This window comes from Triturus cristatus, chromosome 10, assembly GCF_964204655.1.
Source record: "Triturus cristatus chromosome 10, aTriCri1.1, whole genome shotgun sequence".
Lineage (NCBI taxonomy): Eukaryota > Metazoa > Chordata > Amphibia > Caudata > Salamandridae > Triturus > Triturus cristatus.
This window is the reverse complement of record NC_140593.1, coordinates 1,037,082,534-1,037,096,353: the sequence shown is the minus strand read 5'-3', so window position 1 is coordinate 1,037,096,353 and position 13,820 is coordinate 1,037,082,534. Positions and strand designations below refer to the sequence as shown.

Here is a 13,820-nt window from a genome sequence, read left to right as displayed (position 1 = left end):
TTTTTCCTTTCCTCTTTTTTTTTTTTTTTTTTTTTTTTTTTAACCCTAGGCGATTGATTAATCCTTCTTGTTCCTTTATCTGTATGTTTGTATTTCTTTGATCTTTTCCATTTTACCCCCTCTTCCTCCAGCCTCATCTTCCTGGCGGAGGTGGGTGGGTTCGCTAGTGAATCCAGAAAGATCTTCAAGCTGCAAAACTACACCGACAGGTAAGAAACTATTCGTTTTGCAGCGTGAATCTTTCTGGATTCACTATGCTGTGCATCGATTTTGTAGCGGTTTTCCTAGTTCTGTGGCGGCTGGGTGGTAGATGAGCGTTGGTCGTTGAAAATGTGCTGAAGCACCTTCTGTCCAACCTGTGCTTCCTTGTTCATCTGAATGTCCACGCAGTAGTGTTTCGTGAACGTGTGCACAGATGCCCAAGTTGCCGCGAGGCATATGTCCTGGATGGGCGTGTTCGCCAGGAAGGCCACGGTGGCCCCTTTCTTCCTTGTGGAGTGAGCCTGCGGCCCCTCCGCTAGCTCCTGTCCAGCCTGTTTGTGGCAGAATTGAATAGTGAGGGCAATCCACCTTGCGATGGTGCCCTTAGTCACTGGTCTACCCATGAAGCTAGTAGCAAAGGACACAAACAGCTGTTTCGACTTCCTGAGTTCCTTGGTTCTCTCAATGTAGTGCATCACCGCTCTTCTGGCATCGAGGGTGTGCAGTGCCTTTTCTGCGTTTGTAGTCGGGTTTTGGAAGAAACTTGGTATCTGGATAGCCTGATTTATGTGGAACGCCGACACCACCTTGGGCATGAAGTGTGGGTCCGTTCTCAGGACTATTCTATCTTTGTGAATCTGAATGTAGGGTTCCTGCAGCGTTAGTGCTTGAAGCTCGCTCACCCTGCGTAGTGAGGTTATGGCCACCAGAAAGGCTGTTTTCATAGTCAACATCTGCAGTGTGGCCTTGTGAATGGGTTCAAACGGTGCCTTCATGAGCTCCGTCAGGACCACATTCAGATTCCATGCCGGCGGCGGCAACCTTTTCGGGGGGGCCATCCTTTTGGCTCCTTCCATGAATCTCCTCACCACCTGCGAGCTGAAGAAACTCCCACCTTTTTCACCTCTGGTGTAGGCCACGATGGCCGCTAGGTGTACCCTTAGTGAGCTCGAGCAGAGGTTACTCTTTAGAAGGTGTGTGAGGTACCTCAGTACTGTTGAGTCTCTTGTCATTCTGTTTTGCAGGCCCTTTTTCCGGCACCACACAGTGAACCTCTTCCATTTTGCGCTGTAGCATTTTCGTGTAGTTGGTTTCCTCGCCTCCCGTAGCACTCGCATCGTGCTCGGCGGCAATCTTAGGTGCGCGAACTCTATGTCTTCAGGAGCCATGCCGCCAGGTTGAGGGTCTCTGGCTCTGGGTGTAGGACCTCTCCGTTTTGCATTGAGAGCAGGTCCTTCCTCCTCTCGAACCTGTATGGGTCGCCTTGTGCCATTTCTTGAATTTGTGAGAACCATGTCTGCCTCGCCCACTGCGGAGCCACCAGGATCAGGGTCATGTTGCTGGTTCTGCACTTGTCGAGCACTCTGTGCAACAGGGGTATCGGTGGAAAGGCGTAGGCAAATGTCCTCGACCAGCTTATCCATAGGGCATTTCCCTTGGATTGCTGATCTGGTTGCCTGGACGCGAAGCTTTGGCATTTTGCATTGTGGCGTGTTGCAAAAAGGTCTATTGTGGGAGTCCCCCATCTCCGGAAGAGTTTCTCCGTTTCCTGGCCATTGAGCTCCCACTCGTGTGATGCTGAGGTCTGCCTGCTTAGCCAGTCTGCCTCCACATTGTCCTTCCCCGGTAGGTGAATTGCCAGTAGATCTATCCTGAGAGGTATGGCCCATCTCCAAATCTCCTGAGCTAGGGATGAGAGCGGGAACGACTGAGTCCCCCCTTGTTTGTTGATGTAGAACATCGCCGTGGTGTTGTCTGTTTGGACCAACACCCTCTTGTTGAACAGGTGCCTCTGGAATGCCTTCAGGGCTAGCAGGATTGTTTTCAACTCGAGGTAGTTGATATGGCGGACCGCATCTGCTGGGGCCCATAGACCCCTCACTCTGAGGTAGTCCATGTGCGCTCCCCATCCCTTCTGCGATGCGTCCGTGGTAATGGTCACTGTTGGGATTGGTGGTGTCAGGCTTCTCCCTGCTGTTATGTTGCCTCTGTTCCACCAAGTTATCTCCTCCTGCACTGCGTGCGTAACAACCACTAGATCCTCCCAGCTTCCGTTTGCTTGTGACCATTGTTGTTGTAGCCATTCCTGGAATGGTCTCATGTGCAGGCGTACATTCGGCACCAGCTGGATACAGGACGCCATCATCCCCATCATCTTGCTCACAGCCCTCACTGTCAGAGCTCGCCCCTTCTGGTAGAGCTTCGCCTCCTTCAGTAGAGCCTCTGTCCTCCTCTCGCTGGGCACTACTGTACTGTTGCGGGAGTTGATCTTTGCCCCCAGGAAAATCTTCACCTGCTCTGGTTCCATCGATGATTTTCCCCAGTGGATCGAGAATCCCAGTTTTGTGAGGGTGTCTGTTACGCGTTTTGCGTGCCTCTCGCACTTTCCGCGTGAGTTTGCCTTGACCAGCCAGTCGTCCAAGTAGGGGTAGACATGTATTCCCTGCCTTCGTAGGTGCGCCGCTACCGCCGACAGGCATTTTGTAAAGACCCTTGGTGCTGATTTTAATCCGAAGGCCAGGGTCGTGAACTGGTAGTGTTCTTGTTCGATGTTGAATCTTAGAAGGCCCTTGTGCCTTCTGTTTATTGGGATGTGAAGATAGGCATCCTTGAGGTCCACGGTGACCATGAAGTCCCCTTCCCTTATCTGTGGCAGAACCTCCTGCAGTGAAGTCATTTTGAACCTTTGCGTTCTGATGAACTTGTTTAGGTAACGGAGGTCTAGTATGGGTCTGAGGTCTCCGTCTACCTTCGGAACCACGAAGTAGTTTGAGTAGACCCCTTTGTTGCGTTCTCTGAACGGCACTGTCTCTATGGCTCCCTTTTGCAGGAGTTTCCGCGTTTCTTCTCTGAGTATTGCCAGTTCTTGGGCCGATCTCAGTCTTCTCCTTGGTTTCCTGTTTGGAGGTCTTTTTTCCAAATCTACGCAGTACCCGTACTGCACAACGTTCCGTATCCACTTGTCTGTGGTTATACGCCGCCACTCCTGAAGGTAGAACCTCAGTCTTCCGCCTACTGGTGTCGTATGCTCGTAGGCTCTTGAATTTTCTCTTCCCCCTGATGACACTTTTTTGCGCCTCACCCTTGGGGTCCTGACGAGGGTAGGCGTCTTCTTGCGTGCTGAGTCACTTTGCCGAGGGCTGTTCGCCCCCTCTCCTCCTTTGGCCACGTCCGTTCCCTCTCCCGCGAAAGGACTGGCCCCGAGGTTGATATTGCCAGTTTTGCTTCTGTTGACCTTGTCCGTGACCTTCACCCTGCTGACTTTGTTGGAACGCCTGGTGCGACGTCCCCTGCTGGCTTCCTCCCCTACCGTAGGGTCTTCTCGAGGGATTTCCTCGCCTCATTCCCCTCAGCTGTAGGGCCCCCATGGACCTCGCCGTCTCGTTTTCTTTTTTCAGCTGGGTGAGCTTGTCATCCACTGTTGCTCCGAACAGTGTCTCTCCATTGAAGGGGGTGCCCAGGATGTTGTTCTGCACTTCCGGTTTGAATCCCGAGATTCTTAGCCATGCATGCCTCCTCTCTGCAATAGTTACTGGCTGAATAAGTTCAAAAGGTCACCCAGTCCGGAAGGTCTCAAACAAACACCAATGACAATTCCAGCATAGTTCCTGCGACACAGAAGTAGAACAAATAGGCTCCCCAGGTTTTGAAACTATGGCCATGGAAATTACTGCAGAACAATGCATCCAAAGCTGTACATAACAATACTTATCATGCAAGGCTACATTACTTGAAAAAAAATGTAGAAATGCTACTGCTGATAGCAATAAGCAAAATCAAAGCTGGATAACCTCATGGGCATAGTCACATGCCTGGAGTACTGATCCGAGCGGGCCTGTGTGGGAAAGTGCCATCTTTCTTGCATGGTATGCCCCCACTTTTTGCTGAATTGCTGAATGTACTTGGAGTGTACCCTGGACTCCTGCCAATCAGGTGCCCAGGGCCTATGTTCCTTCCCTAAAAACACAAAACACAAATTGGCAAACCCTGGCCACATGTCAGCCCCTGGTAAATGGTACCCTAGGTACCCAGGGCCTTGTGACCAGGGAAAGCCTCTAAGGGCTGCAGCACTCATTGTGCCACCCTTGGAGGCCATGTACCCTTACACACACACACACACACACACACACACACACACACACACACACACACACACACACACACACACTGCCCTTGCAGGCTGGGTGTCTGGGTGCAAGACAAAACAAAGTCGACATGGCACACATCCCTGTGTGCCATGCCCATCACCTACACTGCCATGGCATACATCAGCCACCCCTCTAGCTGGGTGCCCTATGCCAATGGTGTGGGCAAAGGAGCAGGAGCCCTGTGCCCCTACAGTACCCAGGTCCATTCCTGGGCACTGTAAGTGCAGTGCTGCCATTTAAGAGTACATGGTGCTGAGAGCTCGTCAAACACGAACTCCACAGCACCATAAAGGCAGCACTGAAGACTGAGAAGTTTGGTATCAAACTTCTCAGCACATTAAACCCACACTGATGCCAGTGTGGGATTTAATGTACCAAGCACCCCAGAGGGCATATTAGAGATGCCCCCTAAAACCTAACCTACAATCCACGTCTGTTCTGAGGCTGCCTAGGCTGCCACACAGCAGACATGTTGCTGGACCCCTGGGTAGGAGAGCCCCTGCTCTCCTGGGCCTGCAACAATGCACATCCTGGGCGAGGTGCTAAATCTCCTCCCCCAGGATGGGCAGGGGGAAGCTTCAAAGGCATGCCGGCTCTGTGAGCTTCCCCAGGACACTGCAACCCCCCATTCTGGCAGGAAGCTTGGCCGGAAACCCCAAATAAGGACAGGGGATGTGCCAGCCTGCCAACCCCACCCCTCAGGTGGGGGAGGCGAGGTGAAGCACATCCCCGGGCTCTCGCCATCTTGGAGATGGGAAGCCCTACCAGGACTAGGCTACTGCCCCCCTCCCACAGGAGAGAGGCAGGCTAGGGGGTGTACCCACCCCAGGACAGGGACCCATTGGTCCCCACCCTTCACCTACCTGTAACGCCCCTAAATCTAGTACTTCGGGACACTCTGAACCTTCCTTCCCCAGAGTCCAGATTCCGAAGAAGAGCTAGAAGAAAGAAGACCTGCCCTGCAGCTGCTAAAAAGAGGAAGACACAAACTGCTTTGGCCCCAGCCCTACCGGCCTGTCGACCCTCGAACCTGCTCCAAACCCGGCATCTCTTGTGGCCAGCCACCTCACAAACCCTGGAGGACCTGGATACCTTTTGACTCTAAACCCCTGGGACTCCCATGAGTAGAGGCTCTACTCAAAATCTATTTCTAATCCCTGGCAGCAGCCCAGAACCGCGAACCCAGCACACTCTGCACCAGCCAAGCCTGGCCTGTGCCGGAGTGAACAAAGACCACGAGGACGACCCCACGGCGACTGTGACCCCGAGTCCAGCACCCAAGGACCTCCCTCGACACTCCTGAAGAAGCCTGCAGCCTCGGAAAAAGGTGCCCCCCCCTACCGCGATCAACAGGGGGTAAGATTTCCCGAAACCAAAAGGCCCCCTCGGCACGCGGTGCCCCGCGGCGCCCTGTGCCCAATCCCGGGGCACCTACCTATCCTCCAACTACCTAACTTAACTCTCAAAGTGGTGGTGGCACCTGAAGAATCCTCGTCCCCGAGCTTGCAGTCTTTTTCTAAACCGGAGATTTCCCATTGAAATCAATTGAGCGCCCGAAGGCTCAAAAGCACCCAGCACCCTGAGTGGCCCTGGCAGTGCAACCTCTACACCTATCTACTTCCCCACTTGCCCTGAGTAAGTGACCAGGAGCCCCGCTCCCACAGCCGCGTGGCTTGCTAGTCAGCAGCCACCAACCAAGGCCCCCCTATCCCTCATAGGATAACATTGAGCCTAACTCTCTCTGCACCCGGCCGCCCTAGTACCGCTGAGGGTGAACCAACTGTACCTACCTGACCCTGGGGGACCCCTGAGTCTATGCCCAGAACCTCAACTCTGCCAGTCGAGTACTTACCTTTAAACCGATAACTCTATTTTCTTCATAGGGTAACATTGACTGGCTTTTCCTGAAATTTCTTCTAAGTGTGGACTTTTCAAATCTTAAAATATTCACCAAAAATCAGCCGAGTAACGAAAACACTCACCTGCTCTTAGGTGAGCTCCTAGTGCTGGATCTTGGTGCCCAGCACTGACACTGAAAAATACTTACAACTGTACTTACCAGTAACCCAATTTTCTCCCATAGGAAATCATGGACTGTTTTTCTGTGAAATTTCTTCTGTCAATTTCTGCAATCTTTAAATATTCTTTAAAAATCGTATAATATCTGAAAACGTAATTACTTACCTGTTTTGGATAAAGGTCCCAGTACTGAGTCTAGGAACCCAGTACTGGATTACAAAAGTAACGAGAACATACTATACCTGCAACTTGAATTTTCTGCCATAGGGAATCATTGACTGTTTTCTATGAAATATTTTCCAAGTGTCAACTTTTAAAATAGCAAAATATTGTCTAAAAATCATCACAGTAATTAAGTCGACTTTTATCACTTGATTCCAAGTACTGACCCAGGACTGAATCTAGGATCCAGTCCTGGAATTCCAAAAGTAATCCTAAAAGTAATCTGTTGCAAATAACTTGAAACTTCCATTGAGCTCAATGCACTATTGTGTTTAAAATAGTGTTGCCTATTGCAACCACTTGTAACCGTTTACAAAAGTCAATTGCATATTGCAAAAGTATTGATATAAAGCATCTCATTCTGAGAAAGTATATTTTAATGCCAATTGTTGGTTCTAAAATAAAACAAGCATATATTTTTTATGTATAAACCATTGGCCTAGAGTTCAGTTATTGAGTGTGTGAGACCATTTGCTGACTGAGTGTGTACAACAAATGCTTTACACTGTCCTCCGATACTGCCTTACTGCTCGACCAAGCTACCACTTTAGAGAGTAAGGTTATATCTAACTTTAGCCTCTGCCAACCCCTTGGGGACTGTGGACTCTACACCCTGTACCTATTAGGGAACAGTATATACAGAGCCACAGCCTGTATCCCTCCCAAGACACCGCAGTGCTCATTCGACATGAAGAAAGATTGCATATTGTGGCAGCCATATGGAAATAGGTCTTCTTTCAATGTGCTATGTAATAGAGCTACTACTGTTTGGCTTCTGTTTGAATGGTTAATTCTTAAGTGGGCCAACCTACACTCAAAAACGTTCTTCTGTGAATGTGTCTTTCATAATGATCTTTTGGCCTCTTAACGCCCAATTCTGAACAAGCATCAGAGTCTAAAGAATCTTGGTTAAGTGCCAATTGTTACCCACAGTACTGGTTTATAAGCTATTAAGAGGCAAATAGCACCTTCTTTCTACCCCACATGTGAGAATATCTCAATCTTGCCCTTACTGCAAAATAGAAAACAAGCGTATGCTACGGTGTGAGCTTCCAGAACCTGTTCCTAGTCATTCGAATCTCAAACAAATACAATTTCTCTTCCAGATAGCCTGAGTAACTGCAATACTGAGCCTCGAGTTTTGGGACCTACACTAGAAGCAGGCAGATCTTCTAAAGATCAAAAGACTAAAGAATATTTTAGAGTTGGAGAATTAAACGTGATTCTGTGCAATAAAATGTACTTTGCACACAAAAAGTATGTCTCTGCACTGTAAACACTAAAGAATAACCAATGCAATTGTTAAATCGGACAGAAGCATTATGGAAGAGTTATGAAATATTTAATTGTGGTTATTATGCTTTTTAAACACAAGTCCTATAGAAAATAGAAATATATAAACACCTTATGTAAAGGATCTAATTACGATTTACAACAGGACATCTCAATATAATAAAGTAAAAGTGACCATGACAAGCAACTTACATCAGTAGCAGCAGTAGCCTGAGATATGGTGTAAACTCCGAAAAGTCCAGTATCTGAGTAATTGACATTAAATGCTGAAGCCTAAAAAATAAAAAACAAGTACTTTACTGTAAAGATTGAAGAGGCATACAACCCTAAGAGTTTTTTTTCTCATTCTCTCCTTTCATTCCCTCCTGGATAACCTCGCCAACCTCAGACTAAAGCAGCTCGTCACCACCCCCACTCACAAGGCCGGACACATCCTAGAACCCATTTTTGCAGGAGGGACAAACATGCATTTCAGCCACACCTCGCAACCCCTCTGGACAGACCACACTTCACCTTTAACACAACCACCGCACCCAAGCCCGTACTACGTCCGCTACGAAGGAACTGGAGCTATGTCACATAGGAACACCTCAACGCCACCCTCAGGCACGACTGCCACGACCACCCCCCTCCGCCACGACTGACACCAACTCTGCAGCCAAAGAACTACACTGCTGGATCACCAGCTGCGCAGACAAGCTCGCACCCCTTCGCCACGCACCGCCCCCTGAAGGCCGCTTGGTTCACCACCGACCTCCAGGGAGCCAGGTGCTCCTGCAGACGCCTCGAGAAGGGCTGGAGAAACAGGATAACCACAGAAGGCCAGAACACCTACAGGAACACCATGACCTAATACCACCAGCGCATAAGAGACACCAAGAGAACCATTATCTGTAACAAAATCCACACCGCCAGCAACGGAAAGGAACTCTTCAACGTCATACAGCAGTTCACCAACCCCCCCCCCCCCTGCGAAGCCACGGACATCACGCCATTCCAGGACTTCTGCAACAAACTCAGCTCCTACTTCCACCTGAAAATCAAGGCCCTCTACGACAACTTCAGCGAACAGACTCCAGACACCACCCTCCTCCCCATCGACAACCAGTCCACCATCACCACTACCAGCTACCACGAGCCGCCACAGAGCCCCCGCCGCCATAGCACTCGAACTATTCCGGACCATTAACACCTCCTTCGAATCCGACATCTTCCCCGACGACTGGAAGAAGGCAGAGGTCAAGCCCCACCTCAAGAAACCCTCAGAGCCGACGGACCTGAAAAACTACCGGCCCATCTCTTTCCTTCCCTTCGCAACCAAAGTCACTGAGATTCGTAAACGCCTAGCTGACCACCCTCAAAGAGAATGCCATTCTCGACTCCTCCCAGTCCGGATTCCGCAGCAACCACAGCACCGAGACCGCCCTCCTCGCCGCCACCGATGACAACCGCATGCTACTCGACCAGGGACACACCGCGGCCCTCATCCTACTAGACCACTCCGCAGCCTTCAACACTGTCTCCCACCGCACTTTGCCACCACACTCTACGACGCCGGCATACAGGGATCCGCCCTCGACTGGGACCGCTCCTTTCTCATCGGCAGAACCCAAAGGATCAGACTCCCACCCTTCCTCTCCGAACCCACAGAGATTAATCGTGGAGTACCCCAAGGATCCTCACTCAGCCCCACGCTCTTCAACATCTACATGGCCTCCATCGCCACCATCGTTAGACAGCATGGGCTCAACATAATATCCTATGCCAAAACCCAGCTCATCCTCTCCCTCACGAAGAACCCCGAAGACACCAGATTCCGCTTGCAGGAAGGAATGAAAGACATTGCAGCCTGGATAAGCAACAGTTGCCTAAAGCTCAACTCGGAGAAGACGGAGGTCCTCGTCCTGGGATCCTCCTCCACCACCTGGGACAACACCTGGTGGCCCTCCGCCCTTGGAAACCCACCCACTCAGACAGACCACACCCGAAACCTCAGCATCATTCTAGACTCCTCCCTCACCATGACCCACCACATCAACACCGTCGCCTCCACCTGCTTCAACTCCCTCCGCATGACCTTCAAGTGGACCACCCCCGAATGAGGAAAGACGTCACCCACGCACTCATAACCAGCAGACTGGACTACGGCAACGCCATCTATGCCGGAATCAACAAGTCCCTGTTACACAAGCTCCAAACCCTCCAGAAGACCGCAGCCAGACTCGTCCTTGGAACGCCAGGACATAAGCACATGTCCCAGCACCTACGAGACCTCCACTGGCTCCCCATCGAGAAGAGAATAACCTTCAAGCTACTCACCCACGCCTACAAAGCCCACAACAACATCGGACCCAAATACCTCAACGAAAGTCTCCTTCCACGGACCCAAAGGGAACGTCCGCTCCGCCGACCTCATCCTGGCAGAGACCCCACGCATCCACAGAACCAGAGCAGGTGGAAGAGCCTTCGCCTACGTCACAGCAAAGGCCGGGTACAAGCTCCCAGTCAACATCAGATGCTCCCCAACTCTGCACACCTTCAGGAAGAGCCTCAAGACCTGGCTCTTCGACTGATGCGGAGCTGCACTCCCCCACTCCCTCCGCGCGCGCGCACACACACACCTTGAGACCCTCACGGGCGAGTAGCATGCTTAAAAAACCCCTGTTTGAGTTTTAGGAAAAAATTTCATAGTTTTGTTTGAGAACCGGTCTTTGCCAAAGGCCACAAGCAAATAGACTTCTACTACTAATCATATTGCGTTTGAAAACATGTATGTAACCAGTGGCTCTTTTAGAGGATTTAATATAAAGAAATAAAAAAGACAATTCAACAATAGAATGTAAAAGAGAAGTAAAACATTACAAAGCAAAAAAAAAGTTAAATAGGACGGATGCTCCTATAAACAAAAATCGATTGACGTTATAGTATCCAAACTATTAAGACTAAAATCCATCAACTACATTTGTAAAAGAAATTGTGCAGTCTGTGGTCAAACTGTACTGTTTTAGCTGAAACATCCCTTACAGCAGTACATTCAATGCAGAAAATTATTAAACAAGAAAAACAAACTCACATCAAATGGCAGATTGGTTGCCTTGGATATGCTCTGCGACAACTTGCTAGTAGCTGCACCGCCCCTCTTGATAAAAGGACCTGCACCCAAAACATGTTGAAGAATACTATAAGCATTTGCCTCCGCACTTCCAGTGGGGGCCCCTTCTGCTACGACAGCTGCATGGACAAGACTATTGCCATTTTCCTCTCGGATCTCAGCTGAAAGATAAAGCATCAGATGTCAATGATACATCAACCACCTCGACCAAACTTATGTTTATATCCTGTACAACAAGCAAAAATACCTTAGCTAATGAACACGTCACACAAGGTGAGGCAGTTAACTAGTTATATAAATACACTTGGGGGAGCCTCTACTGTGTAAGCCAGTTTCCACTTCCTCAATTGGAGACAGCCACAACCTATGAATAGCCAAAAAGCTTACGAAACACTAAGTCATCCAAAAAGCAGCAATGATTTCCTTAATGAAGATTCACAAACTGAATCAGGAGGTGGGCCAGTTGGAGACAAGTCAGAACACCAACCAGGACAAGTGTATTTTGAAAGGGTCCCACCCATTGTGTTCGACTGGTTTAGACAGCTGACAGGGTTAGACACCTTGACTCTAACGTGTCAAGCCTATCCGAACTTGTAATTCGCATTGTGGGGGCTGGCTCTCCCGGATATCATGGTTTCACTTAAACATAAAAACGGCAAAGACTGGGATTTGAAAAGCTAGAAACTGACCTTGTTCTTCCCGAAATCTAATGTGTCCAATTGGTTTACCATGCTGCAGAGCAGTTGCTAAGTTACAGTAAGTAAAGAAAAAGTTACTTCCCATTGGTAGCACCTTATCTGGTAGAGATTATCTAGCTGCAGATGCCTTACGTTAGAATTATCCCCAGGTGTCAGACTGGATCCGAAAATGTTTATGTAAGCAGTAACCCTGCGCGCCGATAGTTGGCGTCGTTCAGCTCTGTGTGGAGTAGTCAGCGCCATCCATGTTGGAAGTGATCTGTGAGGTGCCTATATAGGTACCACCCCAGTGCGCCGACAGTTTCTTTTCGCATCTTTCTATGCCAGGAGCACGGAACCACGAAGAACACAGACCACTGGTGTGGAAAACTAGGGACCTGAAAAGGGAGTAGCCTTATCACCAGAAATCCACTCACAGAGGGGGGAGGAGGAGTGGGTTGGTAAGGAATCTGCAGCTAGAGTCTCTACCAGATACAGCTTTACTGAAGATTAAGTAATTTATTCATCTGCTAGACACTTCTAGCTGTAGATTCCTTACCTTACAATAGATACCCAAGAAATACCTCCCCGGAGGTGGGTCTGCAGACCAATTTCATATAAGAAGTCCTGCAGGGACCAAACCGGAAAAATGCTCATCTTAACAGACCTGACTGTCCAGGCAGTAGCGCTTTTCGAACCTGTGAAAGAAGGCCCATGGTGCTGCCTGGCAGATGTCCAGGACCGGAACTCCGATTACTAATGCAGTGGTCGCAGCTTTTGCTCTGGTGGAGTGAGCATGCAAACCCCCGCGGGGTTGCTTCTTAGTCAATGCGTAACAGATCTTGATACAGAGCATGATCCATTTTGAGATGATCCATTCCGCAATCTGACATACACCACAAAGAGTTGTTCTTCCACCCAGAACTCATGTGGGCGGTCATGGTAGAAAGACATCGCTCTTTTTGGGTCCAGCAAGTAAAGTCGCTCCACTCCCTAGGAGGAATGAGGTAGAGCATAAAAAGTAGAACAGTGATAGATTGGCCAACGTGAAGTACAAGTTACTTACCTTCGGTAACGATGTATCTGGTGGAGACGATTCTAGCCGCAGATTCCTTAACGTAGAATTATCCCCAGGCGTGAAATTGCATCCGAAAAGTTGCCACAGCATCTCTGCGCGCCAGGGGCAGTACCACGCAACCACGCCCTGACGTCGTCTGCGGACGGGATGTCAGTGAGATCACACAAGTACCACCCCGACGCGCTGACATCAGTTTGCTTCGGAGAACTTTTTCGCTCTGCAACGCAGAGCCATCAAACAAACAAAACAGAGTATGGGAACAGTGTGCGAAAAATCAGTAAAACAGAAGGGGAAGGAACCAATGGTGAGGAACAGCACCATTAGGGACAGTGCCAAGCACTGCGTTACTGAAAGGCATGGAAGGGAAAGAGCAGAGCACCGCTCTGAGAAGCAACTCTGCAAAGCAAAGGCGACATCCTCCCTGGAGGCAGAAAAACATGTGAAAAATGTTGTGGCAGACGACAAAGACTGCAACCACAATCTAAAACAGTGAAGGGCAACAAGTCGAACAGAGGAGAAACGACAAAGTACCCCAAGACAATACCCACAAGGAGCGGCTTATCCCCTGTAAAGAGCGAAGGGCTGAGGCACAGCCAAGAGCCCCCAACCCAGAGGAGAAGATTAGGAGTAGGCCCCACACTGGCGAACCAGGGTGTCGGGACGCAAAAGTACACATGAACCTATCGCCCAATTACCACAAAAGTAGGAGTGGAATAAATAAACAGAACAAAGCATCCCGCCAGGGAGGAAGTGCAAGAGGGTATCTGCAGAAGACAAAGCCAACCAGAGGGAGGAGAATGCAGAAGACCAAGCTGAAGGGTCCTCGCAGAACAGGGAGGAAGGGCGGGCCGTGAAAGAATCTGCGGCTAGAATCGTCTCTACCAGATACATCGTTACAGAAGGTAAGTAACTTGTACATCTGATAGAGACTACTAGCCGCAGATTCCTTAACGTAGAATAGATACCCTAGCCATACCCAGAGGGGAGGAGGGGTGCAAGAGAACCCCACCAGCTTGGAAGAACACAGGGCCCCAACAGGGGATGTGTCATGGGGACAGGAAGGACGGCCC

The 13,820-nt window shown here is 49.7% G+C and overlaps 1 protein-coding gene across 1 annotated transcript in view; it reads right to left on the bottom strand.

Annotated features, from left to right (window-relative positions):
* UQCRC2 (ubiquinol-cytochrome c reductase core protein 2) overlaps nucleotides 1–13,820 on the bottom strand; it is a 104,775-nt gene that overhangs the window by 16,318 nt on the left and 74,637 nt on the right. Inside the window, exons 10-11 of the mRNA XM_085629116.1 lie at nucleotides 10,957–11,156; nucleotides 8,076–8,156 (exon numbers count right to left, since the gene is read on the bottom strand). Of these exons, the coding sequence (XP_085485242.1) occupies nucleotides 8,076–8,156; nucleotides 10,957–11,156 (281 nt within the window). The remainder of the gene's footprint in view (nucleotides 1–8,075; nucleotides 8,157–10,956; nucleotides 11,157–13,820) is intronic.